The 27,748-nt window shown below is 40.4% G+C and overlaps 1 protein-coding gene and 1 long non-coding RNA gene across 2 annotated transcripts in view; one reads left to right on the top strand and one right to left on the bottom strand.

Annotated features, from left to right (window-relative positions):
- Nucleotides 1-3,672: 3,672 nt before the first annotated feature.
- Nucleotides 3,673-27,748, bottom strand: part of LOC148938319 (uncharacterized) — a 38,473-nt gene continuing 14,397 nt past the window's right edge. Inside the window, exon 2 of the mRNA XM_089076230.1 lies at nt 3,673-4,296. Coding sequence (XP_088932356.1) covers nt 4,274-4,296 — 23 coding nt within the window. The 3' untranslated portion in view covers nt 3,673-4,273. The remainder of the gene's footprint in view (nt 4,297-27,748) is intronic.
- Nucleotides 15,687-19,056, top strand: LOC148938320 (uncharacterized). Its single transcript, XR_016139127.1, has 2 exons — nt 15,687-16,222; nt 16,639-19,056. It is a non-coding gene; the product is annotated as an uncharacterized LOC148938320 (long non-coding RNA).

Raw genomic sequence — 27,748 nt, 5'->3', positions numbered from 1 at the left:
CCGTGACCCACCTCAAGCGAATGCGAGCCGCGCGCACCTGCGACGGAGGCGGCGCGAGCGAGTCTTTACGCACGTGTTACACCTTGTTAAGCTCGCGCGACCTTTGCAGCGCTTGTAATTCTTACGTGCGTTAATAATACCGCCAGCTGCACGTATGATTAAACGACAGTGTGACGTGAGAAACCGCGTCGAGCGATGCATCCAACTTTCCCAGAAAAAAAAAACCCAGAAAAAAATGAAAAAAAATCTCGATGTTGTAACATCCGCCGTTACGTTAGCGAGCAGAAATCGCGATGTATATTAAGCGCGAAAAGAAACATTTTTATATTTCCTCAAGTATATGTTCGCCATATTGTGATAATTGAACTTTCACAAAATTCCCTCGATACAAATTAAAATAATTCAACAAATTTATCAGCGCGATGTAATTTTTTTATGTACCCTTTATTTTTTTTTTTTTTTTCCTTATTTGTTCGTTCTTTCTTGCGAACATCGACCTGATTCTGATTATCGTACGATGTTATTTGCGACCGAATATGTGGGACGTTCATTCACGATGATTTATCCAAGGATTGTCGTTATTACTCGCCTTTTGGGTCAACGGTAATGCGATCCGTCAAACACGCCACCCCGTAACCGGAATAAAGGTCTCCTCCAACAATGAGATCGCCGCGATCGAATTCTTTTATTTCACCGAGGCGTAATTAACTCGAGGTAATCACCGTAGAGGCTGATTAACCACGGGACCGATAAAGAGCAAAACGAATTGACGGATCGATACGGAACGATTCCTCGTTCGTGGCACGGTCAAGTTCTCGCAAGAAAGCAATTTTTGACGTGTGTTTCGAGCATGTCGCGATCGCGGATGAAAAACTGAAAATCTCGCGAAAAGCCGCGCTTTCCTCAGCGATGCGTGACTCGCGTGCAAGCGCTTTCGGAAAAATCCCGATTCTTCCTTCTCTCTCGAGTCCGTCAGCGAACGTCGAAACAGGGCGATCGGCAAAAGCGGGTCAAATTCGTTCCGTCTAAAGTCCCGGCATCGATCGATTACGATCTCGACCGTGATTTACGAGCTTGAACGCGTTGCCACAGGCGAGAAACCTCGCATGCGCGCCTGCGCGCGCGCGCGCGCGCGCACAAAAGTCAAATCGATCTTTTGTCACACTTTAACGCGTTGTTGCTCTAACCCGAGTGGAATTTATGACAAGATATTAAACGATAGATCGATCTCGCGTAGTGGCCTTTGCCAGCGAGCAGATTTCTTCGGCCCCGACCGACGTGTCGATCGTCTCGTCTGGCTGCCTGCATCTAAGCACAACCGACGTGTGCCTGATCTCCCCTCATGCGACTCGACGGAGATCGATCTGATCTCCGATCGTGCGATATCCCGATTTTCCAACGTCGTGCAACGCGATGTTCTCGTCGCGAAGAAAGCTGGCGCGAGAAACACGAAATGTACGTAGAGCTAGCGAACGGTTCGGAGTGCAAGCGATGATTTTTGCACGATTTTTAACTTTTGGCAATAAAAACGATCGACTGAACCCTCCTAACTGATTAATTATTAATGCGACAGTGACGCTTCTAATGCGATAAAATTTAACGGAGAGTTTCTCTTTTAAAAAAGTATTCAAATTTTCAAAGTTGGAAGAAAACACGAGAGAGAAAAATGTGTGAAAGCAATATCGCGTCTCTTGTTGTTGCAAATTGCATTTCAAACTGAATTTTTCATATATTGTTTCTACACGATAGGCATTCTACATGCGAGGCTCAGATGGTATCGGATTCACTTAATCCAGAGCACGAATGTCCGCCGGCCATCCGAACGAAAGATAATACAGAAATCGAGGACGGCGGATTAGGAAAATAATTCGCTTTCACGCGATTCAACGGCCGGAAACTTGTTCGGCCGCGGGAGATCAATTCAACAATTAATAGTACATATAGAATATTTTTTACACGCTTTCTAGTAGTTCTTCTAAGTATCAACAAGTATAGACCACTGCTAATGCTAACAGAACACTCCGTAATTAAAACGCGGGCGTGATTATAATTAAAAGAATGAAACGCGCTCGTAATACTGTTTTCCGCGTTTTCTAGACGAACGCGCGTAATTAAAATTTATTACGCGATATTATCGCGTTATTACGGAGCATTACCTTTAGTGGCAAAAGTACCAGAAAGAAGGTCAGATATTTGTTTTAAGTATTTGGAAGTTAATTTAATTGTCCCTAACGCTCGGAGAGGAGAGAAGGATCGCATGCTTCTTAAATCTCTAACCTTGAAAGCCGTAATGGATCATGTAAAATGTGCGTTGAAGGGGTCACCAATTATATGCGACAAGTACAGATAGCTAGCGAGCATGACAGTAGCAGACGATACGTATAAGGAAGGCCTACGATGTTTTAACGGTACCTACGAGTTACCACTGCCGGACAAATTGTCCGGACTTTTTTGCTTTCTCATGTAATTAACCGCGATCTTTCAGTGAATCGCACGTATGCCGTGTAATGATACTGTGTAATTATCACAACTTTATGAGAATGTCAAAAGCAGCGTGAAAGTTCAGAAACATAATCATATTTCGTGAAAGACTTACATACTCAGCACTCACTCTCAACTAAAAGGTCATAAAGCAAAATATGCAATTTACGGATTAATTTTATAGAAATCGAGAAAATATCTTATATGTTTTCAAAAATATTAATAAACCAATAAAATTGATTTCTCTATTGGTTTATTAATAGTTTTGAATTATCCTAAAAGGCGAGACATTTTTTGGATTCTTTCAAAAAATTTTAAAAATTAATCCACATTAATCAATATAGGATATTGCAACAATTTTTCGGACGTTGTATGTATAGAAAAGTGCGATCATGACGTCGAAATTAAGAGGTGTTTGCTTTGATAGGCTACACGCCAACGCTATCACTTTGGGCGCGGTACTGTCTCGACCTTAATTACCTTTAATTCAGAGGGTAATGACAATTAACGGTTGGCACATTTCTCTCTGATAATAATTGAACGCTCGTATCACGCCGATATCCGCCGTGTCATATCTGCTGGCCACGTCATACGTTAATATCCGCTCAATTTTCCCGGCTCAATTAATTTCCGGCAGATCCCGTTACATCGCGATCTCTCATGTAACGCATACGCACTTGAATCTTTCAGAGATCTTATTATTAATGAAGATAATCGTGATTCTATAATGTATTAATACGCAGGTATATCTTAAAATGACGAAATAGACGTCTCATATGCAACGTTACTTCTGTAAGTTTTCAGAAGTAAACGTTATCTTTTATTCGTCTAATAAAAATCTTTCTCATTACAGAGCTTAAACTCTTTCTCGAAAAAATGGAGCATTACTATCAACTGGCATGATCTTAGCTCAAATTGGAACGTGGATGTAATCGTTGCCAACTGACAGCGGGATACATTTAAAGATTAGAGTACGGCATACTATATCTCACTGTACTGAAACTTTCTTTCGACACGAAAGTACAAATATATCACTGTCATCGAGAAGTCATTGTGTTAATTAATAATTCATTTTTGCAATCAAACCGCGACGAATAGTAATAATCGTACTTTTACACAGATATTAACGGCCAAGGAATTTTCTGGAAATTAGAATTACTTTCTTGCAATATTTTTGTGTCACACATGATCGATGGTGTCGGAGGAGAGATAAAAAAGCGACGAAGGAAACTATTTCTCTTGAAAATTCTCACGAATTCGTTCGCTACTGTAATACGTATGCATATATCTTCCTGATTTTTTTTTGCGTAATTTTCTATGCGAAAGAATCGCGCTGAAACTGCAGACAGGCAAATGTGTCATAGTAATTTTACAAGTGAATCGGGCCAAGTCTATTTTAGAATTTCAATCGTTACTCGCATCTCCTCGCAATCGGATTTCTTGCCAAAGGCGATCTCTTGCTAAATGAGAAATGACCCCAAACTGCATACGTACGCTAATTATCGAAAGGATTAGTCATAGATATCTTAGCGTGGTTTTTCCATGTCATAGAAATTGTGAAATCTAAAGAAAAAAAATTAAAAAAAAAAAATATGCGAGATTTATTTTATTTTAGATTTTATTTTTTCCTATTTATCTTCGATATTGCCTATTTGATTTTCGCACTATCAAAAAATGCTAAGAGTTTACCTGGATTTCGGACAGCCATTTTTGCAGAAAACTCCGCAAAAATTAAAGATAAAATTATAAATCCTTGTGAATTGCTACGAGTTAAGTTGCTACGAGTGTAATTTTACAGAGCAATCTGTGACTCACCTGTAACAGAAAATTATACGCTAAAATTAAAAAGATAATATAAAATGCATAAATATTTATCTAATATAAAATATAAATACATAATTCTCCATAAGTAATGTAGTAGTATGTACATATGCTGCAATTAATGTCGCTTAAATTTTTATTAACGAAGGAGGTCGTACTAATTTACCGGCAAGTTTTAATTAACGCTTAAACTTGTCCGAGACAAGAATCTGTTTACTCCTCACTATGAAATGGAGAAACCAGAAATAATTAATAATTTCCTGCGTGAGTTTTCTCAATAAACAAATTTCTTGTTCCTTTCTATCATGTCTAGTTTTTGACGTTTATTTCAGATTTCCCTCGAATTGATTTTCCGTCGTTCATTCGAAAGTTGTTTGCAGAGTTATAACGGAGTCATTGGAATGTGACGAAAAGGAGAGAGAGAGAGAAGGGAAGCAGAAATGCACGTTTATGATAATACAGTAGTAAACGCTGATCGACGCTCGATTGCACTTTGACGGGGAAATTTAATTGAATAGACGATACGCGTCGATAGCGAGTCAACCGGAAAAGCGGTCGTGTGAAAAATCAGGATCAAACGCAGAACGCCGCTCGCGATTTCTTTTTTTATCAGTGAGAACAACGTGTCGCCAACAGTCGTAAAAAACAGCTCAAGTCCCGATTCAAATGCGCGGCACACCGTGTCGATAATCGTGCGTTTAATCGTGGTGCAAGAAATTTTTCATAAACTTCAAATGTTATGGGTGTCATAGACAATGTGCATTTTCTCTCATCCTCGAAAAGAAAATATAATATTTAGAGGAATTTTTTTATTTAAAATTAAGTTATTAGTTTATTTAAGAGAAATAAATGTTGCTGATTTAAAAATAATTACAAGATAAAATTCTTGCCCTAAGATTTAATCAACGTTACTTCATGAATTTTTCTACGTACGCAAACGTATATAGAAATATTTTTTTCATCGGATTCTTTTAACGAGCGACGGTATTGTTGAACGACCGTTCAGAACAGAACGCGTTGTTTTCGCCGACGGCTACAGGAATCTGCAGCTCCGATGGTCGACGTCGAAGGTGCAGGCAGCAGTGTGCGGGTTCCGCTCGCCAGACGTCGTGGTCGAGAAATCACTGTTGTGTGCCTTCGACGTTAACGACGTTAACGCCGAGGCGGGAGGCACGCTCGAAAAATGTGAAGCGCGCGCCTCCAAAAGACGCTTTTAGAGCCGACCGGGTATCGCGAGGATCGACCAACCCGTTTCGTAAAATTAGAACCACGACGTGCCCGGCGCGACTCGCATTCCCTTCGTTTATTATCCTATTTCTGCGGCCGCGCGATATGCGGAAATCGTAACGTCGCGCGACAAAAGCCGGATAATCATTATCGCTGCTGATAATTGCGAATCCGCGGATTTCGTGGATTTTAAAGCGAAGAGACCAGGATTTTAATTTTAAGAGAAGCGCGCGCGCGCGGAGTCGGAGTTAAAACAGCAGACGTTAACGATTACGTAACGAAGGTATGTACATCCGTTATGATTACGTTGCACGTACGGTCCATTTGTAATTAATAACAACCCATATGTAAAATTAGAACTTTCGACCAGGCGGCGACGCACTCCCTTCCTCCCGACTATTTCTGCAGTCACGTTCGTGCACCCTAGACCTCTCGTCTTGCTTTTGTTTACTCTGCTCACATTGGTGGTACATTCGTAAGGCCGTGGTACAAAGCGCGGGTCGAAGTCGTGGAATTACTGCTTTGCATGCTGGCGTGCTCCAAATCGTCTACTCTGCGATATCGATGACACCAATAATTTTAAATACTTAACTACTTCCAAGAAGGAGTTTCGCAAGCTTAAACGGAAGAAATTCACGCGAGAATTTCTTTCTAATCGATGCTAAATTAATTTTCAACTTAAATTATGTAACATAGATTCTGTTACATATTTTATATAATATAGCCTTTTAACCGCGTAATAATGATTAATAATCTTATTGTAAATATTAATTAAATAACAATTAAATCTTATAAATTTTATTTTATTTTTTTTTTTTTAATTGTAAAGCTACCGAATCGTATTGAAGTTTCATCGAGATACAAGCGAGAATATACTATATGTTTCTTTAATTCTGACTAGAGGAGACGGGCAAGGAAATGGCAAGCAAATGGCTTTGGAAAATTATGAAATATAATTTCATAAAATGTCACAGCTGTGCAACGAGACGACATATATACATCATAATGTGTCGTGGAGATAAGTTGTTAGATATCTCGAGCGCGCCATAAAAATTATTTCGTTATTCTTTGTGACAATTACCTAACATCGGCGACGCTGATTTAAAGATTCTTTAATTCTAAAGACTTGGAATTTAGGCGCAATCACGGCGATTGACGAGACGACAATGGTTCGCTGGATGCAAATGAACAGCGAGCCATTGGCGATAGGAACAAAAGGGAAAGAGAAAGGAGAAATGCGAATGCAATCGTGATAATTAACGGTTATAAAAGTCGCCTTGCTGGGCACGAGCAAGATGAGATCGGCTAAGAAATGACCTTTTCTTGTCTAACATCTATGAAATGTTAATAGATGCGTCGAACCGAGAAATCAAAGTCCGGCAATGCGTTTACCTCCGCATGTTGACAAACCATTAAAAGCTCAGATATGTTATTTCAGACTCTGTTTGTCTAGCAATTATAATCAGGTAATTAATTAATCATCATTGGCTCTTGCGTCAGACCAAGGACTATTAAAACTCCGTTTATTAATCCCGAGGAAATGTTGGAAGAGTGGAATCTAACGATTTCCATCGAATCCGCTCGGCAATGCTCCGAAGCGATTTTCTAAAACTATTTTCAGCAGCGTGACTTCGCGTCGTTACGGCAAACTTTTGTTGTCAGCTAATTAACTGCAATCCCATTGCCACATTATGAGACTGATTATGCGGAGCGAGCGACCGCCGGATCGAGTGTATGCGCTTATTTGGCATTTTCAGTCTCGCCGCCGCATTTGCATAATATAATTATCGCTTGGTCTCCTTTGCGAGCAATAAATCGATCCATCGCCGTAACTCATTTCCCGATCGTTTCGGGAACATGTTTCGCGGCACATGATCGGCACCTTTTAACCCTTTGCGATTTTCAGCACGCGATTAACAGTAGGCGCGTTGTAACGGCGAGGTGCATCAACAAAATTTTCTAATATCGCGCAGTATCATCTAATACTCATCTCCGAGCGCTATCGCCGGATAATAACGAGCGATATCGAGATAAGAATGCTAGATACAATAACGAGCGTTTGCAATTTCTCCTATCGGATAACTTTGTCGGCAACGCACGCAACGAACGCTCCCGGCGGTAGTTCTATATGGAAAACTATCTCGGTGACTTTAAATAAATATGCATTAATATCGGCATGCGCTCCGGCATCCTGTGGGCTTCTAATCTATATCTAAGTCGATCGCTTCGTTAGATTGCAAAGAAGAAAAAAAAAAAGAAATAAGAGTGAAACGAAGCGACGCTATAGGGGAAGGAAGCGATCGGAAAGTTAGGGCCGTTAGAGAATCGGTCATTACCTTTCTAATTACGAGCTGGTCAAGACACGTCCGTTAACGGCGCAATTATGCGTTTGTAATCAGGACGGTGGCCTTCAATCTGTCTCGCAACGCTCGTTTTTACGCCCAATCGCGAGGAGCCCCGAGAAAAAGGCAACCGTTAATTGGGGCATCGAGCGGGACGGACGATATTTGCGAAAGGATTCATTTAAATCGCTCCAATAGTCGTCTATGAGTTATGGGCTCCTGTACAGTTTCGATTTACGACACGGCTCCATAACACTCCCATCACCGATACAGCGCGGTGCATCCCGTAGCCCGGTAAGAAATTACTCCGTTAGACGCGACAGAAATGAATCTCGTCATTACGCGCGAGATGCAATGCGTTATTTATTGATTCGATCTGGCGTCGATTATGATCGATGATCCTGTCGCGAGCTGCACCGTCGGTGCCTATCGAAGCCTCTCATCTCCACGGCATCGTTCTCCTCGGACTTTCCTCGCGGTCACGTCGGTACTTTTGTTCGTTAACTTTCTCGCAGTTAAGAACTTTTGTAACTTTTATCAGATATGATTTCTTATCGTGCAATTATATAAGAAATTAAAATTTTTCCACGCTGCAAGTAGCGAAAGAAGACCAAAGTAATTAAATGCAACATCTAGAGAAAATTAAATTTTTTCATACTGCACCGAAGGAAATTATATCGAGTAAAAGATTATATAATATTATACATATATAAATATAAAAATTATATATAGAATTTTTGACATAATCTACTTTGGTGTAGTGTAAAAAAAAATTTAATTTTCTCAAGAACGTAATTTCAACTATTTTAGTTCTCCTTCATTACTAATTCGAATATATACATATTATAATATGTATTCAAGCGTGTGTGTGTGTGTGTGTGTGTGTGTGTGTGTGATGCGCGCGCGTGGTGCCCTCCCCCCCCACACACACACACACACACCCACATGCGAATTTTGAACATAATTACTATTGAATGTTTCGTAGATAGACATTTGCATCACATTCAGAGATGTTTCCGCGCGAGACAATTCGATACGCGATCGAAAAAGAAAGACCCTGATAAACGAGCGTTCGTTGGTACCCGGTGTCGATAAGTGGCAGCTGCCCGCGGTTGTTCGTTAAGCACTATAATTACTATTCTCAGGAGCTATGCCGGTCGTCGCGCGGGATTACGGAACTGGCTATCACAAGACAGGCTGTGTTTTCCGCCGGGGAGACCAATTCGCAATACGCTGATTAGCAATCATCGTCTCGAATCCGATCGCATTAACCGATAGTAACGACGACTTCTGAGTGCCATCGGTCCCTCGATCGCCATGCCCGGGGCCATCATGCCTTCGATAATCGACGGTTCCTCGATTCGATTCGACGGTTCGCGAGAGCGTTGCTGCAATCCGTCTTATGCGGTTATTACTCGCGATACGCACACCGCTCAAGGCTCATATCAGATCAGGGTTATCCGATGTGTCCCACTTCTACCATATTTTTTCATTCCTCAGCGAACTTTGAATCAATATTTCCTTAGCAAAGATTACGGCGGTAATTTAAAAAGTATATACTACATAAAATATTAGAAATATTTAGAAAAATTTTTAGATATCAGAAAGAAATAAAAAAAATTCAAAACTCGTCAAATCGATCTAAACACATGTCGAGTAATTTATTGAATCTCTTCTCTTGAATAAAAAAAAAAAAACAAAAGATGAATCAGACAGGAAAGTCTGACAGGTCTTTGACATAACAATATAATTAGGCAAGTTTCCGATTTGAATTAATTAATGGTTTTTAAAGGCGAATTAGTGTTGTGTAACTTTGATAAATTATAGTTGCGAATCTGTGAATTCGGCAACCATAATGGATCTGCTTTGATGTTTTTGAAAAATATAGAGGTGATTCCTTCAACTTTATTTTGCGATTGATGAATCATCGACGAAAAATATAACGACAGAAGAAAAGTGGAGAAAATCTGGACACTCGATGCCTAATGATCGCGTTTAATCAAGTATAATAAATAAGTGGAATTATCCGGAATAGCAGGTTTTCGTCTAAAACGCGCAGGTGGTTTTCACTGCGGCGCAATCAAACGGGATACTCGACTTTTGAAAGTTTCGGAACGATTAGGAAAGTCGCACTTAGCTAGTAATGATGTCAGGTTGATAGTAATTATAACTAATTACAAGCTTTCTTAATTTCTTATAACCAGGTCTCTCGTGTTGGAAATTGTCCCTTCGCGCAATCGTCGCTTGCATGACGAGATAGGCAAATTGAACAACTTCCGTCGTGAAAAACGCCACGTTAAAACGTCGAAGAGAACAGTCCCATAAAGTAATAACACCAATAATTACGAAGACATAAATGTATGCAGAAGTAAATAGAAAAATATCAGGATGTTATTAAGAGCTGTTGGATATCAGCATAGCTAATATCTATACGCTATACGATTAATTTCCGTATTACCATTTGTGGCGTACAGCCTTTTATTTCAATCGCTCGATAAGTCGCGGTATGACAGACGTGATTGCGCACGTGGGCGCGCGCACGAATTTGCATAAGGGCCTTGTAGAGTCGGCTCTCCCGAGGAGGTTACCGTTGCTGGCACACGTGGGCAATGATATCTGGTACGCGATAGAGATTTCGCCATGGATCACGTAAGCACCGGCGACGGCGTTTTGCAGCGGTACGGCGGTAGCGCTCCGCGAGAGTCACGATTCTTCAATGAAATTCCACGAAACTCTCGCAACTCCGGCTTCGGATAACGCGAGATTCGTTGGCGTTTAACCTTTATTGGAAAATGTAAACGACGAGATAATCCGGGGCGACGTGAAATGACTCCCGCGAATTCCGCGCGGTTCAAAATTTCTCTCCTCTCAGGAAAGATGGAATTTTTGAATCGAAAAATGTTCGAAGAATGCAAGAACGATTGTTAATATGATAAAAATAACGATTTAAATATAAATCATTTTTTCATGATATTAATTTGTTAGAAGTGTATTTTACTTTAAAATTCTGAAATTTTATCCTCATGTTATCCTATAATTTATATTTATTGATATATTTCATTGTAAAATAATTCTTTCAAAATAATTCTTTCAATTCCTAAGAGCTCTGTCGACGCGGACAGAAATAACTCGCGAACGGTCGACGCCTCTAGACGGCGGATGTGCCAAATACTTTTACCGACGCATAACGGAAGCCGTTATTTTTGCCGCTGGTCTTCCATTCACGCGGATCAATGAGAGAATTTATTCGCGTTAATCGTGTCAATGATAGCAATAAATAAGTGACAATTAAGAAAACTGACGCTTTGACATTCCAATGTTAAGATTAAAATAAGGTACGAGGAAAAACAATTTTTTTCATATTGCAACGTACAGTCTTGTACGGCTGCACGTGCAATAGAATAAACATGCGTTGCACGTTTGAATGATTCAGCTTTTACGGGAAAGCTTAATATAGGCTTGCGTCGCACAAAGATCCACGTGGTGCGAAACTCGGTTTCCATGCAGCCGATGAGGTACGTGCCCCAGATGTCCCGCAGGTCCAAATCCGGTGACTGGGAATTAACGTCAGTTTTACGACGTCCGGTGCTAACGCAATTGCAATTGCTCGCCCGGCTGTTACGCGCCGCTAATTTTTCATAAATGCTTGCTTCAAATACGGCGAGGAAAAACAAGACACTAAACTTGTTGCTCTTGATTAACTCTCTGCCTTTGTCTATAAAAATTGTGCAAGGAAATAATTCAGTTTTTATCATCACCAAAATATTTCCAACGTGATGAATTTAATAAAAATTCCGGACAAAACGTTTTATAAAGAGAAATCTCTGTGAAATTAACCTCCTTCATTATTTAAAAAATTAATTTTTTTTAGAATTTTGTGTAGGTTTTCCAATAGCTCTAAAATTCTCAAATTCTAAAGTTCTTGATCTACATTAAATAAAATTCGTAAATGCAATAAAAGACGCATTAAAGAGTATCGTTTCTAGTCTGCTCCTTAGAATTAGAGGAATTGAAGTAGTTTTTGTCCATGTTCGATAAACCGATTAATTATTACAAAATTGTAGGTGTGTTTTATCATCTAAATGGGCTCGTCCCATTTTTAATCGCTTTAATCAGGCTTAATCGTCGCGTCAACCTCCAAAGCGATCGGCAATTGTAGCTTGTCAGATTGCTATTTTCAGAAGAGACCGTTGCACCGATTGTACGCGCACGTCATCCGCATTACAGCAAGGATAACCACAGCACGGGCAAACCGCTGTCCGCTGCGCTCGAGATGCGAAGAGAAAAATCAATGATCGCGAGGGAGGTTGCGTTTGTTGCGCGTATATACAAGTGGAATCAAATAAATAAATTGAATAAATTATGCGAACGTCCAATGCGATTAAGGGAACGGCCGCCGATATGCGACTTCGCCGATAGATCGAACAAAGTCGTATTATGTCACGAGCCAGTTACGGGCGATTTGTTTTCATAAACGATTGCGCGGCGAAATTGCCATTGCTAAATTTAGCACGGTCGTTATGGTCGATTGAGGAGCCTTGAGGTGATAAGAGATAATCGATACTACGCCCTCGTCATCGCGTTCATCAGAGAATTATGCCTTAATAATTAATATCAAAATTCGATGGGCAATCCTGATCCAGTGTGAATGTTGTAACGATTATAATCTTTTCGATATCAAAACGAAGGGTGCAGTAAAACACTTGCAAAGCCAAAAGCGTGGATTTAAGCATAAGGGTCTAGTTTAGACCCGCATAAAAAAAAATCAGGAATAAAATTATCAGGCATTAAATTACAGTGTGAATTCCTGAAAAGTCTCTAGTCAACCTACTCAACAATCTATCTGGGACGAATCCGTATTTCGTAGTACTCGACCTTGACACATAGGGAAAGCAGCGCGGTGATATCAGACCGAGTGTTTAACAAGAAAATTAAAAGCATCGATTAAAAAGCTTTTAATCCATCCTACTGTAACGAAGCAGCGTGAAAATGTGACAAAATCTGCCGATGACAAGAACGTAACGTAGTCCGTAGAACAAAATGTTTATCCGTCAGAGTAAAAATACTGTTGAACGACTTTGCCAACCTCTTTTGAGGCGAATCACACCCTCTCGTCACAAACTTGTTAAAAGCAATATTATTTGCCGCACTCACGTTATACGAGCTATTAAATACGGATCAACGACCTAACGATCGTTAATACAAACTCAAGGGAGGTTGGTAAAATCGTCAGCCTCGAGGGGAGAAAAATTTTAGAAGAAATCTTGGCTCGACGCGAGCGAGCCAAAAGGCTTCGCCAAAATTCGAGCAGGGTCTTCGGCCTGGCGACCCGTTTCCCCGTGGTGATCATGGTGGACACCATTCGACCTTCATCTCCTCCCCGTTCTTTCTCGCACAGGTATGCGAATTCTCTTTCTCTTTCTCTTTTTCTCTTTATCTCGTCTCTCTTGGTGCGGCAAAGAAGCGGTGGAAGAGCGAAACGGCTGGAGGAAGCTGAAGAAGCGTGAGGAAGAGAAAGAGAGAGAAAGAGAAAGAGAGAGAGAGAAAAATCACAAAAGAGGAAAAACAAGAAGTCTCGAGAACAACAACCGGCTGGCGTCTCAAACGTAAGAGAGGCAGCAGCAGCAGCGACGTGCAGACAGGAAATGTTACCTCGAACGACGGTCGTGACTGGCCAATCGGAAGCATTCAGTCGTTTACAACACCACATATTGCCGGAGAGACACGGGGACGATATCGATAACGATATTCGAGGATGTTCGCGCTAAACAAGAAGAAAACGTCCGCGAGGACGACGCTGAACGACTCTCTCTCCTCCGGTTTTCAGTCGAGACGTTCGGCTTGGCTCGGCTCGGCCTGGGCTCGCCCCGAAAGGTGGAGCGCAGTGAACCCCCTGGCTGGCTAGCTGGCGTCGCGACGCTGCGCGGCGCCGACGGTACGTGGTCGATAGACACGACGCGCCGAATGGTTTTCCCCATTTCCATCGTCGCGCTGTTTCGCAGTTTGCACGCCAGACCAGAAGATGGTGTTGCCGGGAAATATCACGGCCGGCCTCCCCACGAGGAGACCTTGAGACGCCACATCGAACGCGACGTCGACGATGCCGTCGCGATGACGTCGGCGTGAACCTGACGCGGAAAGGGCATCGATTTTCTTAGGATCCGCGCGATTACCGACTGCCGAGCCGTGCACAATTTCAGTGGCTCAACGTAAAATGGATACGGAGGCGGAATCTCGAGCTTCCAATCGAATTATCTACAATAACGAATAATTAAATTTTTACGTGAAGATAAATTATCATTCGCTGCGCGATGTTGAATTAACACAAAAAAATAATTTTACTTAATCGACAATAGAATAATAGAATTCTCTAACTCCAAGTTCTCCCATTAAAGTTTGAAGAAAGCTCGCCAAGATAAGGATAGAGACTGTAATGGCCTGTTAAGATCTCGAGTGAAGATCCAACGAGTAGTTAAACTCGATCCGATCTTCCGGGTGGCTGGTATTGTAATCCCGAAGCCAACGCGGCAGTTTCGCCGAAGTTATCCTAGTGGGATTGCCAAGATTAAACAAGGCTTCTATTAATCGATTTATGGATTCGATTCAGCGCCTCGCAGATAAACGTATGGGCGAAGTCGTCGATTTATGTGCATTTCTCTCAGATTTCCCATCCCAATACCGTGATAGATAACGCAAACGAAGCGTTACACGCTCGACCTTAAAGTCCCTCTTTCTTTCGGCCTAATCTCACCGACGACTTCCAACGAAATCTAATCAATGAAAAGTTTTTCAATTCGCAGAACCGCTCGAACGAGGCCGTGCGAATTACGACGAGGAATTGAATAACACCACATAAACTCCCGAGACAACCAGCAAAATCAATATTCCCGTTCTCCAAACGAATGCTGCGAGCTGTAACGACTTGATATGTGTGTCTTCGCAAATTACTAGGCTACCAGTTTCATTAAATTACAAAACGTACCCAAGCGAAAACGACACGACGCTCGGGCATTGAAATTCTAAAGTCCAAGAGATATCGATCGAATTTTGAATAATCAGCGATCAAATGACGCGAAGAATATAACTTACGTTTCCATTTTAAGAAAAAAATTAATTATATATGTATATTATTATTTGCATATATATGATATAATATGGTAATTATTATTTGTGCATATTATATGCATTAAAATAACACCCTCTATTCGATGTAATGCATAAATTACAACCTCTATTAATCTACATCTATGATAAGCGTCTAAAAAAATCACATTTTCCTTTTACGTTCAAAAAGCATATTTTTCACTTTTTTGGAGATTCGTCGCAAAGCGTTTATCTCTTTCTTTCGTTTCGGTTGAATCGCAAACTAGAGTTCTAGGAAATCCGCTAGCATTCCCGAAGGGTGAATCCGATGTTTGACACGAAACCAGACACGCGCTAGCGGAGCACGAAGAAGCTGGTTGGGCTCGTTGGAATCGCGGCAGGATTAAACGGGCAAATTACGGGGTTTGCGATGGATCACGAAGGATGGGAAGGATGGGAAAGAGAGGAATAAAAAAGAACAGAGACGACGTGATATTCGAACGGCGAAAATAAAGAAAGTGGAGGACAAGACGTCTCCCAGCAAATTCCATACGCGGACATGGGGCTCCGGTGAATTTATTGCACCTCCCCGGGACTCCCGTTGTAATTATCCCCATTTCGAAATCCTCGAACGCGTGTCTCCGCGCACTCGTGCAGCCCAATGTGCGAGAGATCGGCGGGGATAAATTTCCTTAAATAAAACCCAATCATCTCTTTTTTTTTCCCCTCTTTGGCAAACCAGAAAGAGAAGTTACCTTTAGCGAGCGAACTCAAAAAGTATATATTCTCGCGAGGCCAATCGATTCCGTAAACATTCGTGAAATAATGCCTCATATACTTTATTCATTTTATTTACAATGCCGTTGCGAGCTTATTTTTTTCGATAAAGAAAAGATCTTTGCGTAAGATCTTGCAATTAGCTGCATTCGGACAGCTAAATTCGGGGATGTGTAATTACGTCCTCATTTTCAGAAGGCTGTTCATTGTGTGTAAAAGAGAGAGGCGCCGCATTCCGCACGGTGGCTAAATATACTCGGGATGCGGTGCCACAGCTTCGACTCGCGATCGGGAAAGAGCACAAGAATAGTCTTGACTCCTGCCGTGTTGTTCGCTTATCCGCGTGAGATCGTGTGCGGATTAACCGGACATCAAACGCGGAAACGCGCCGCAATTGCGGATTAACGGCGCGCAAATTGGAAACGCCAGTACTACTGGCGACATAGGACACGTGTTCGTGTCGCAAACCAGGGGTTCCCAAATCAGGCAAGGTATATTTCGAAATCGAAATCGGGAAAAATACAGACATAAAAAAAATCAAATTTTTTACAAATTATAATTTGTTGAAAGAAAAGTTCGTTAAAATATTATCAAAAAGTAATTTATTAATAGACAATTTTCTATATTCAAAAAAAAAACAAAGCGGAAAAGAGTTACTTTCAAGAAATAGATATTATATTCTTATGAAATTCTTCTTCTTCCTCCTTCCTATATTCTTATGAAATTCTTCTTCTTCTTCCTTGGAAATAAAATTCAAAGTTTGTTTAGGTAATTAATTTAAGTATGCATAAATGCCAAAAAAATATTATTTAAAAATACCTCTATAATACTTATCCATATTAATAAATCATTCTTTAATTCTACACTTTGGAAATTTTTATTATTTACAAAATCTCGGAATCCTCAGGTATATGGTCGACCAATCGAAAGTTTGGGAATCTCTATCATGTGTGATGGAACCGGTAGTCTTTGCCGAGTACACTCGGAGTGACGAAGAAACATGAGAACGCGTCGCTATTTCCATAATGAAAAGGTTCGTCCGTTAACTGCTGTTAACCTTTGCCTGACGAGAACATGCGTGAAATTGCATTCGTAGTTTCTTTCTGGAACTCTAGTACTGGTTTTCAGAATGAAGACCAACGTGACCGCGATTTCGATTCGCATTTCGTCGGCAGATCAATTGATTATAGGTACGTTACTTTACATCGCTGCAACTTGCGGGAGTCATATCAGATAGTAAAGTTCAACAATTTATGGCATGGATGTCAGAATACAACAAGCACGTTGAAAGTATTTTTGCGCGTGAAGCAATCGATGCGCATCGAATATATTTATAAGCTCCGATATACCTCGAACTTTATATAAATTGCACCGTTTTCCATAGAAATTTTACAACTGTCTTTATTTTAAAGAAACAAAACTGGAAATAGTAGAACTCAGAAAATCGCACAGTGTTCTAAATATATATATATATATATATATATATATATATATATAAAACATTCGAGAAACGTACACTATCACCGATATAAATATCGCTATGTATCCTTGATTATCCTAAAAATCATTTTACACTTAGTGGCAAATATTCATATAAATTGCCCGTCGCATTAATATTTCGTTCCTTATTGATAGCGCTCAAAAAGCGCCGCAGAATACAGTAAAGCCGGTGAATTCGCGAGTTCGGACGGATTTGATCTATCGAGAACAGCGGCTAGCGAGAAGCCGTGTGGCTACGAGATCGTTATCGATCGTAAATCGTCATCATGTTCGCGAACTCGCTACCGGTCTCGCTACACTGAGTTTTCTCGATCGCGGCGCGCACTTTCGCGATAAGCCCCGTATCTCGATTACGGTCATTGCCTATGATTTATCACAACTCGTCTCGGATCCGCGTGGACGATAGGGTAAACATGGTGCTCGCCGTGTAAGGAGCTCGCGAAGGTGTCCAAGACGTCGCGGCCAGGACACAGAACAAATCACTCCGGAAGAGGACTTTTGCATCTTGATACGTCGGACGCAGCTAGTACCTGTACGGTGACAGAAGATACGGTGGATTTCTCTTTTCCATGGTTAATGACGCGAAGTCGGTTAATAATCGCGACAAGGAGCTCGAGGAGCTCGACAAATTGGCACTCGCGCACATTACAAAGTCGATTTTATTGGTCTCTAGATGTCCCGTGAGTGTATTAATAAGCGACTGATACGGATACGACTCCCATTAAAATTGAATCCATGAATATAAATTAAATGAAATTGAAGCTGTAAATTCGGGTTAAAATGCGTGAGAATTTTATAACGTGAAGTTTTTTTCAAATTATTTTCACACTATGTGCACGCTTTACATGACTTTAGCTTATGAGCTTTCTAGAAAATTTATTAAACACAAATTATCGAGGTGCTATATACTGAGAAATTGCTGTACAAGCTGAAGCTTTCCTAATCTTCTGGTATTTTATCTGTACGAAAGAACAGTTATTTCTCGCATGTACATCTTGAAATAAATAGATGGTGGTCTTCGCGTAAAAGCGAGTACACACATGGTTCGCACCGGGTTGCTGCCGACTCGAAGCAAATATTGGGAACGAACATTGCGGAAAAGCACAACGTGCTTCATGCGCGTCAGACTTAGCTATTTTCGCACTTGGGTTTTCCAGAGCACCCCGTCATAGCTGCATTCCACTCGAGATATGTTCTATGGTACGTTCAATATCTCTCTTTGGACCACAATGCTGCATCATTATTATTTGAAGTATAAAATGGAAATGTTGTTCGTATCAATTTAGTCATGATTTATTTATGTTAAAATAATTAATTATTATAGAAAATATTGATTTCTATATTTTGCTTATTCTTTTTTTCCTTTCAAAAATAATATAAAATATTTTTAAATATAAATTTTTAGTATAACTTTTAAAAACTTGTTAAAACTTTATTTTAGAAAATATCGTATACAATCACTTAAACTTTTTTCTAATCAGATATAAATTTAGCAGAATGGAATGATCATAATTTTTAACTTTAAAAATTTGTTTTATTTTATAAAATGATGTTGAATTAGACGTTTCAAGGTTCTTACATAAAAAGATCAAGTTCAAGGCGAGTAACGGAAACGGAAATACGTTGGAGAACGCCAGGAAAGGCGAGAAACCGCACGGATTGCGAAAGGAAGAACGAGAGAACCAAATTGCACAATATTACGACTGCAATACTGTAGTTAATCGAGTATAATTACGAGTTTAATGCAGATCGATAGTGGTAAACATGTGTATGTTACGCTCTAACACGAGATAAATAGAGAATTCAATAAACCAAAGTTTAGATTGGAATTGTGTTATTTAAACAAATCTATAAGACAGTTTAACATATAAAATATTTATAACATATAAAATATCAAGTCTTATTTTACATTTCCTAAAATCGATAATACGAAAAACTAATTTAAATCTAATTTAATCTATTATTTATATTATATATTATCTACATATCTGTGTGTTCGAGAGAGAGAGAGAGAGAGAGAGAGAGAGAGAGAAACAAAAGCAATTGACAGATTTGTCCTCGAAAGTATGTATTGGTTTTAAATTGTGTAAAATGCAACATGCTTTTGCTTTATACAATATACTGACTTGCGAAGCTGCATCTCGCAATCTTTTAATATTAACCGAGAGGCAATGACCATACGTTACATTCACGGATATGCGTTTCGAAAAGGTCACGCAAGGCAGGAGGTTCCACTTAGCCGTCGAACTGCAAATTCCACGTGGCTCGATATTAATTTGCCGATCGTTTTAAATACCAAAGGGTAGCTGACACCGAGATTAAATATCCGCGTGTATACATTTCGTTCGCGGAAAATTCCAAGAATTTTTATGAGACTTAAGCCGGATTTAAACAAATTAAAACGAAAAAAATTCATCGAGTTATTAATAATAAGATAAAACCGATAAGATAAAATTCTCATACTGACCGAGAAACATATATAAATAATAACACATATATAAATAATTTGTTATATTTCAATATGGTTAACAAATAATTATTTTTTAATAAGTTCCGTACTCATTGGTGATACACTTACAAACTGATATTAAAGCTAACACTAAAACCTTGCGACACGCAACAATTGTCAATTAGGAGCGGGAGACGCACGCGAGGCATAAATAAAAATTGTAGCACGCAACGAGGCAGAACGGCGCCGGGGGTGCATCGACATAAAGGCGAACAGGTATATTCCCTAATGAACTCGTTTGTGCAAGAAAGTTATCATTGTCCAGTGTGGCAAGGTGAATTGTTTCGAGCTCCCGCTCGTAAAAGTCGTAACAAAGACCGACCATGGTAGTCGTCGACGTCAGAAGTCCCCTCGAGTTTGTAAATGAATCTTTTCCACATCCTCGTAGGGTTAATGCACGGCTAATCTTCATCGATCCCCTGACAACCGAACCGACATCTGCGAGCACGGAATCAGCACAAGATCGAGTTGTACGCCTCTCGATAACCGATGGCTCGAGCGAGGAAAATCGATAATTATGGAGGGGCTGTTGAGTAAAATTAATACGAGGCAGGTAGACCTCGACAAGAATTTTCGTATCCTTGCGCGAAAAGCAATGGCGGAAACAGACGTATTCCCAGCGTGGAAAATGGATAATTAAGTGCCACACGATGAACCTGTCGGGAGAAATACGCCAACGGCGTAGCTCGGGTTCTTTCGAATCGCGATAGGTACGGTGGCGAGCGTGGAGAAACGGTTAATTATACGACACAATGCGCCCAGTGAAGTCACGAAGGAAGAGAGATATTAGTTTTGAATTGATACAAAAAAAGCTGTTCGGAAAAGAGAAACCTTGCTTTCATCAAACGGGTACTTTTAAATCGGACATATTAACAGCGACAGATATCCATTAAGCGTGTAAAATCGATAATCGCGGCGCATGAGTATGCCCATTAAAATCGACAATATAATATCTTATTAATATTTTATACGGGCAAGGTTCTTTAGAATAATGGCGCGCGTGCGCCAGATTAAATTTCACGTTTATTCAAACGTTTGCACAAACGCTTTCTGTCGCGATTAATCCACAGGCATGCGCGGTAATCGGAGATATTTAAGCGTAACGAATCGGTAACTCGCAAACGTAATAGCGAAATTCCACGGAGTTCGCCAGATCTCATATTAATCATGCCTTTGAACGCGATATATTTATGTGTTTTATGGTACCCGAGGTCGTCGAATAACTTTTACATTATTACTTCAATTCGTGAAATAAAACACAAGCGATACGTGCAACTTAGCGGTTTCGCTCCCTGGCTGGTCGTGACTGATGAATGCGACTTAGACGTTATTTAAACGCGAAGTATCACTCATTAGAAATCGCAATTCACCGCAGCGACGGAAATATTTCAACGTCATCTCTCTTCTTTATTATTGCGTCTAATGAAAGTAACCCGTAAAGCCCATGAAACTGTACAAATGTGTACTTTGTATCGCGAATATCCCATCTTAATCTTCGTAGGAAACGAGTAGCGAGAGAGCTTCAGCCCCATGCGAGTTCACTCACGGCCGAGTGACGGCGTGATAAAATATACGAGGCACCAATCGCGGAAGTGCGAAGGTTGAACATAAAGTTTCGGAGACAATGAAGCTAACGTAGCTACGCAAAGTAATAACGGCGCGGGATTAATGTTGTAGATCGTATCAGAAACAGAGTTGCTGTCGAGATGCTCGTGCTTTCAGCTGTCTCGAATATATCTTCCGAAATAGCATTTGAACAGCTTTATATGCTTGCATTTTCCTTGAAAAATTCCTATTTTTTTAACATTCCTTTTTCTTAAAATAAAAAAAATAAAATAAAAAAAAAACCCTAGAGCTTATTTCATTGTGTTATAGAAGCAATTTTTCAACTTTTCTTAAAATATTTCAAACTAACAGAAATATCTTTTATTTTAACTCCGACCTATGTCCACGACGGCGGTAATTTTGAAAATGATTTGTGAAAAATCATCACAACAAAATCATGGATTTGTTCATTTTAACCTGACGACCTAGACCGACTGACGGGACCGACAGGTTCACGAGAGGCCTTCACCTCGACCTTGAGCACCGACCGTCCCAGCAAAGGTGAACCAGACGGAGGGACAGGGTGCATCTAACAGTGGGAGCAGTCCGCCCGGTTCACGCTGAATATAATGCGTGGTTTCCACGCTTATGTAAGCCCGAACGTTTCCTCGTGGACACGTCATACATCGGCGGCACTGCCGTTTCATCCGCTCATCCGACGCCGGGGCACGTCGATGCATAACAATATTAGACACGGAATCACATTTCAAGCATGCAGCCGTGCTCCGCTATTATCTGATTTGAGTTGGAAACGCTGTAACACACGTGGGATCGAATTTTCCACGGGAGTAAAACTGATCTCTCTCAGATATAAAAAGAAGCGAGTGATACCCTTCTTTCCCCGTTTTTTCTTTATCCAATAAATAATATTTTATATTTCATATCTCTCTTGGAATAAATGCAATCTCGAGAATCGAGACGCATTAAAGACGCGTTTCTTTTCTGCATGACTACACTTGATTAGTTATCCATTAATAGAATTAATTGCGCGACAGAAAAGAAAAATTCATGAGATGATCCAATTTCTAACGGACATTAATCACGAAGATGATTCACGGGTCAGTCGGCGCGATCTCCGCTAAAGTAGTCCCCATTAAAACGATCGTGCAAACAGCCGTCACACTTTCTGAGCACGCATCTTTCGCGCCACCATACAGCTCATGTCCGTTTTATTTCCAAAAACTTGAGCTTTACGGTATAATTAGTCGTGCAAATCTACCTACACGCTCCGCCGCAGAAGACCACCCACCAACCGGACAAACAAGTCGAAAGGGAATTTAATCTTATCCAGCGCAATAATTAGCAACACAAATTGTTCATCGGAATATACGAGTTCGTAAATACAAAAATTGTATGAGTAAGAATTAATTCTTATCGCTCTGCTGCGAGATAATAAACATTATTCGTAAATAAATGTTTCATGAATTTACAATTATATTTAAAAATATTAAAGAAGTTAAGTCTTCTCTTATACAGACCAAGTTTTTTTTTTTTTTACGATGTTTGTACGGCGATTGAAGCTCAAGATTACGACGATTTATTTGACGAAAATATCTCCGTTGACGAGCGAAATCATTTCGCGTGTCCATTGTTCCCGTGCGATAATATCAATCGCCCAGAGCACGTGTTCGCGTTAATGACAGCCGAGACGGATAGAAGGAACGATGTGACGCATCGCACCTTTCCGTAGCAAATTGCGTTTCGACTTGCATCTTTTCTCACTATTGTATGCATCTTCCCACGAAACGCAAGTGCAACCACGTTGAATGCGACGGTCTGACACGGCATTGTCTTGTACGTGTCTGAGTGACATCTTTACAGATCTTCACTTTTACATGACGCAATCGATAATGTTACACCTTTCATCATTTATTCGACGCTTACATTTGCAAACTTTGCTTCACGTAAGTTCAACGATATATATATATATATATATATATATATATATATATATATATATATATCTCGTCTGTCTCGGTGTGCGAGTCGGTCTTGAAAACGACGCTGTTTTCAAACATCCTCTTTCCATTAATTGATCTCGCTCGAGCACGCAACCCGTCAATTTTTGCAATTCGCGGCGAGGTATAGAGGCCAGAAGTACCGCGAAAGCAGTCACACCCAACTGACTAAAGTGACGTTAAGTGGGCCTTCGCATTTAACATCATTGGCCTCCGCACGTCAGCGCGTTGGCTGCGCCGGATAACTTGTTCGTTCCAGCCGCACCGTGCAGGCTTATGTCCGTCATGTTTATGTAATCGAGTAATGAGACGTGGGCGAGGTCGTCTATTCCGTTCCCTCTTCGCGTTCTAGAAATGCTACGCGAACTTGGAAGAATTTACGAGAAGACGGAGAGAAAAGTCTTGCACCGAGAGATTGTGATGTCTTATACAGGAAGATTATATATGACATGTTTCAAATTAAGATATGACTCATTTTATCTATCTACTCTTCCGTATTCTTATATCCGTCAATATTTTTATGTAATTTAGATTTGTCAGCATAATAAATTAAATTATGGGCTTGATTTTTAGCATTGATTTGCATTTGAATTTTTTTGAATTGAAGAAAAAAATTCAAATTCAACAATTTAAATATAACTTCACATTTAGAATTAATCTTACAAATTATAATTTGGACCTGTTATTTGTTGCAAAACTTTTGATACCTAAGCTTCAAATTAAAATTCTATTGAAGTTTGACGTTAAGCTCAAATAAGGGTTTGCTTGCAGTTATCGCCTCTCACTGGCCAGTCTTTTTGTCTTAATGCCGACGAACAATGGATCGCGAAGCGAACAACCGCGGAACTCGACGAAAGTCGACAAGGGTGAACGATCGTGGCGAACAATCCGCGCTCTCGTGTACAAAACGTTCCGGGCGATTTCCTCATTTGTCGGCGTTTGATTCGCTATGACGATTGCACAAGGGCCCGGCATGAGGAGAAAACCTCGAGGCAAGATGGGAGATACGTGGGTGGTTTTCGAATGAAAGAAGACTCGGTGGTTTCGCAATCGAAGACGGTTCCTTTGTCGCAACGAGCGCGCCGAGCGAGCGTCCGTCAACTTCCTCTGAGAAGAACGAACTCCTGTCCCTTTTTCATTGGATTTCTCAAAATCTTATTTCCGTTCAGGCGCGAAGGCGTAAGATATTTCTATTAAAATTTTAAAAGAATGAAAAAAAAGAAAAAAACAACAAGTATCGGTTAACTTTTTACAATTAGCCGAGTGATATAGTTGAGTTGCGTATAGGCGTTATATATTGACAAATACATATCCTTTGGAATTATCTCGCTACAATTAGAGTTATGACCAACGATTTATCTTCGATCAGCATCGCGCCGGGAACGAATTACCGCGAATACATTCCACGATCGTTTATCATGCCGCTAAGAAATCCGTCGACCAAGCCTACGTGTATCAGTTTCCATTGGAAATGTCGGATCATTATATATACGTGAAATCCACTTTCCTGAAATTATGCCGCGCCCACGAAAACGAAACCATGTTATCTATCGTTTGATAAAAATATCAGTCCATTACGAAGAGCGAAGAGATATCAGAAATATCATTCTCTCCAAAATATTACTAAATTCGGAATTAAATATTCTCTTTTTAAAAATACATTATTCAGACACTAATTTGAATTTCTTTATTTTTAAACTAAATATTTTTTCATAATCACAATATAGCAATATTAATCTATGTACAGTTAAATAACAAAAGATTGTATAAATTAACAAAGTACAAACAACTTGTTAATTCAAAATTAATTCAGATTCATAAACAATTTTTTGTGTAAAATTTCATAATCTACAGAAAAAATATTAATTTTAAATCAAAATAAATATTTTCATATAATAAATACATAAGCAAAAATATTATAATCGTCTTAAAAATTTTGATCTTGATTTGACTGAATTTGCATTGATGCAAGTACAACTTTTGTTTAACTTAAGATTAAAAATCTTTCACATAAAGATGGTATGGTATTTTTGCTTATAGAAGAATAGTGTTGATTTAAGATTAATTTCTGCGTATAACAGAAAGTTGATTGATTGCAAGCTCTAATTTTTAATCGTTTGTAACTCAGAAGCTATTCTAGTCTCACATTGAAACTAGCGGTATTATTCTTAATTCAATCTTTAGTATCTAGTACTCGAGTATAAGTACACGTGGAACATCTCCTACATAGAGTACCGCGGCCGTGAAATGGAACCGATTAAAATGTGCGCGAGTCAACGAACGAACTTGGAATGCAATTAAAGGAAATTTAACGAGCTTCTTATCGTTATCCAGGGTTGCCGTTCAGAAAATTAGTCGGACACGCTCAAGGAAGCTCATCGTTTCCGCGAGGGCTTAATCTCTTCCTGCCACGAAATCGAAGAATTCGCCACGGCGATTCCCTCGCCGTTCCTTCCTTTCATTCGTAGAACCGTTCCGCTCGCGTTTGCGTTTGCGTTTGCGTTTGTACGCGGTGAGCGCCGCATTGAATTTATAAATAACGCGCGAAATGGAAGTCATTAGAAAATTAAACGTTCACCTCGCGGATATTAACAAGAAGAGAAATGACGATGTTACGCATAGAAATACCGTGCTGAGGTAAGCAAAAAGCGTAGACTCGTCATGTATTAGGTGAAAGAGATCATTTTCACAAAAGCATCTTTTCTTTTTGCAAGAAGAAAAATAGACGCGAGTTTCCTTCCGCTCGCCATAATCAAACATGTTAGCGCGTGCGGCCTCGCGCCGCTGAATTATGCGCCGTTGAATTATGAATGGCACGGGATAATGGAAATAATTAACGGTGTCCGATTCACGGATGCTAATGAAGCCGGCGAGATGGTTTGCTGCACGCATTAATGCGCGTCTCGCCGTCAGGAATTTCTCGGCCGCGCCACGGCAACTCGCAACACAGTCGTCTTCCGCAATTATCAGCCGCCCTACCGCATGCTCTCGGCCGCGAAGCGAATTCGCACGCCGTCAAGCGGTTTCGGGACTGACATCGGGAAAGATGAATTTCGATTTCACCAGATCGAGACGGCGTGACTTTGAGACCTCGCGAGGGCGAGTAAGCGAAATTAGCGGTAACGGGAATAACTGTTATTATATTTTTCGAAAGATACTAGGAGGATACTTTCGCGAAGATCCCACATATATAATTCTATCTAATATCGAACCTATTAGTGTCGGAGAATACGCGGGTGTTAAATAAATGCTACTAAATTAAAGTTCAATTGTTGAGAGATGTAGAAATCAAACTACAGAAAAAAATGTCAATCGTTTGACCTATTAACTTTCTATCGAAACTTTGAAAGGATATAAAGTAATATTCTTTTTATCTCATACTCTTTTTAACTAATCGATTAATTATAGGCAATATACATAAAATGTTTGCTTTTTTTTCCCCGAGTTTAACCAAGACGACGGACGAAGGGAAGCACTCTGCTCGCAAGTCTCGAACGAGTCCGTCTTACATTTATGGATGGCCCCTAATGATATTCAGCCTGCTTTCTCTTCGAAATTGTTAAAAGTAGCATAGACGCACGGAAGATGAACGCAGCGAGATGATATTCGAGCAGATCCGCAATAAAGAATATGCGATTTGTAGCGACACGAAAGATTTGTGCATACGGGCGCGTAAATCCGCCCGCGAGAAACGCTCGCGCGGAGACTTTCCGCGGGACCGTTCCCCGTTGGCACGGACAGGGACGATCGAGAAACGCAGTGCACCTTCGTCGATCCACCTATCGTGGGAATCTACCACGTGGATCGAACCTGCCTCCCGCTGACCCGTACGCATACACCGCTAATCCGCGTGTCGAAGGCCTGAATGCGAGAGTCAAGCGGGTTCCTGTTCGCTGTCGCGGCCGCCACTTTTTAACCCGTTTCTCGCCGCGTGCTTCTTACACCGATGAATCAGACATTCTATTCATTGAATATTGAATGCTAAATAACTCAATAACTTCGCGTAAAAATAGACACGCGTGGTTGTTGCAGCTATGCAATTTGCATTTTCCTGCAACACGTTTTCCAGCGGTGTGCACTTGCCTCAATGGAAGCCTACTTCGAATTCTTTTCTCATTTTGAATAATGACTACATTGACGATGATCGTATTACGCACGCAGCAACGTGCCTCCCAACGGTAATTAAATTGCGAGGAGGATGACCGACGATAAATCTCGCTAGGATGTTTGATCCATACGTTTGATCTTCTATAGAAACGTGTCAAATTTTTATTAGAATTCTATTCGCGACTCTCTCTCTCTCTCTCTCTCTCTCGACGTTATCTTAATCGCACGAACCGGTCGCTTATCAAGAAAGTTCCGCTATAATTAATTGGCATAACTCGCGATTCGGGCCCACAGCAGGTCGTTCGATCGACGTGTTAATTAATCGAAATCTCCGCGCC

The sequence above is a fragment of the Pogonomyrmex barbatus genome, unplaced genomic scaffold (assembly GCF_055798465.1).
Source record: "Pogonomyrmex barbatus isolate J1 unplaced genomic scaffold, ASM5579846v1 scaffold1, whole genome shotgun sequence".
In the NCBI taxonomy this organism is placed as follows: domain Eukaryota; kingdom Metazoa; phylum Arthropoda; class Insecta; order Hymenoptera; family Formicidae; genus Pogonomyrmex; species Pogonomyrmex barbatus.
Note: the sequence above shows the minus strand (reverse complement) of the source record. Positions and strands in the feature narration are given on the sequence as shown.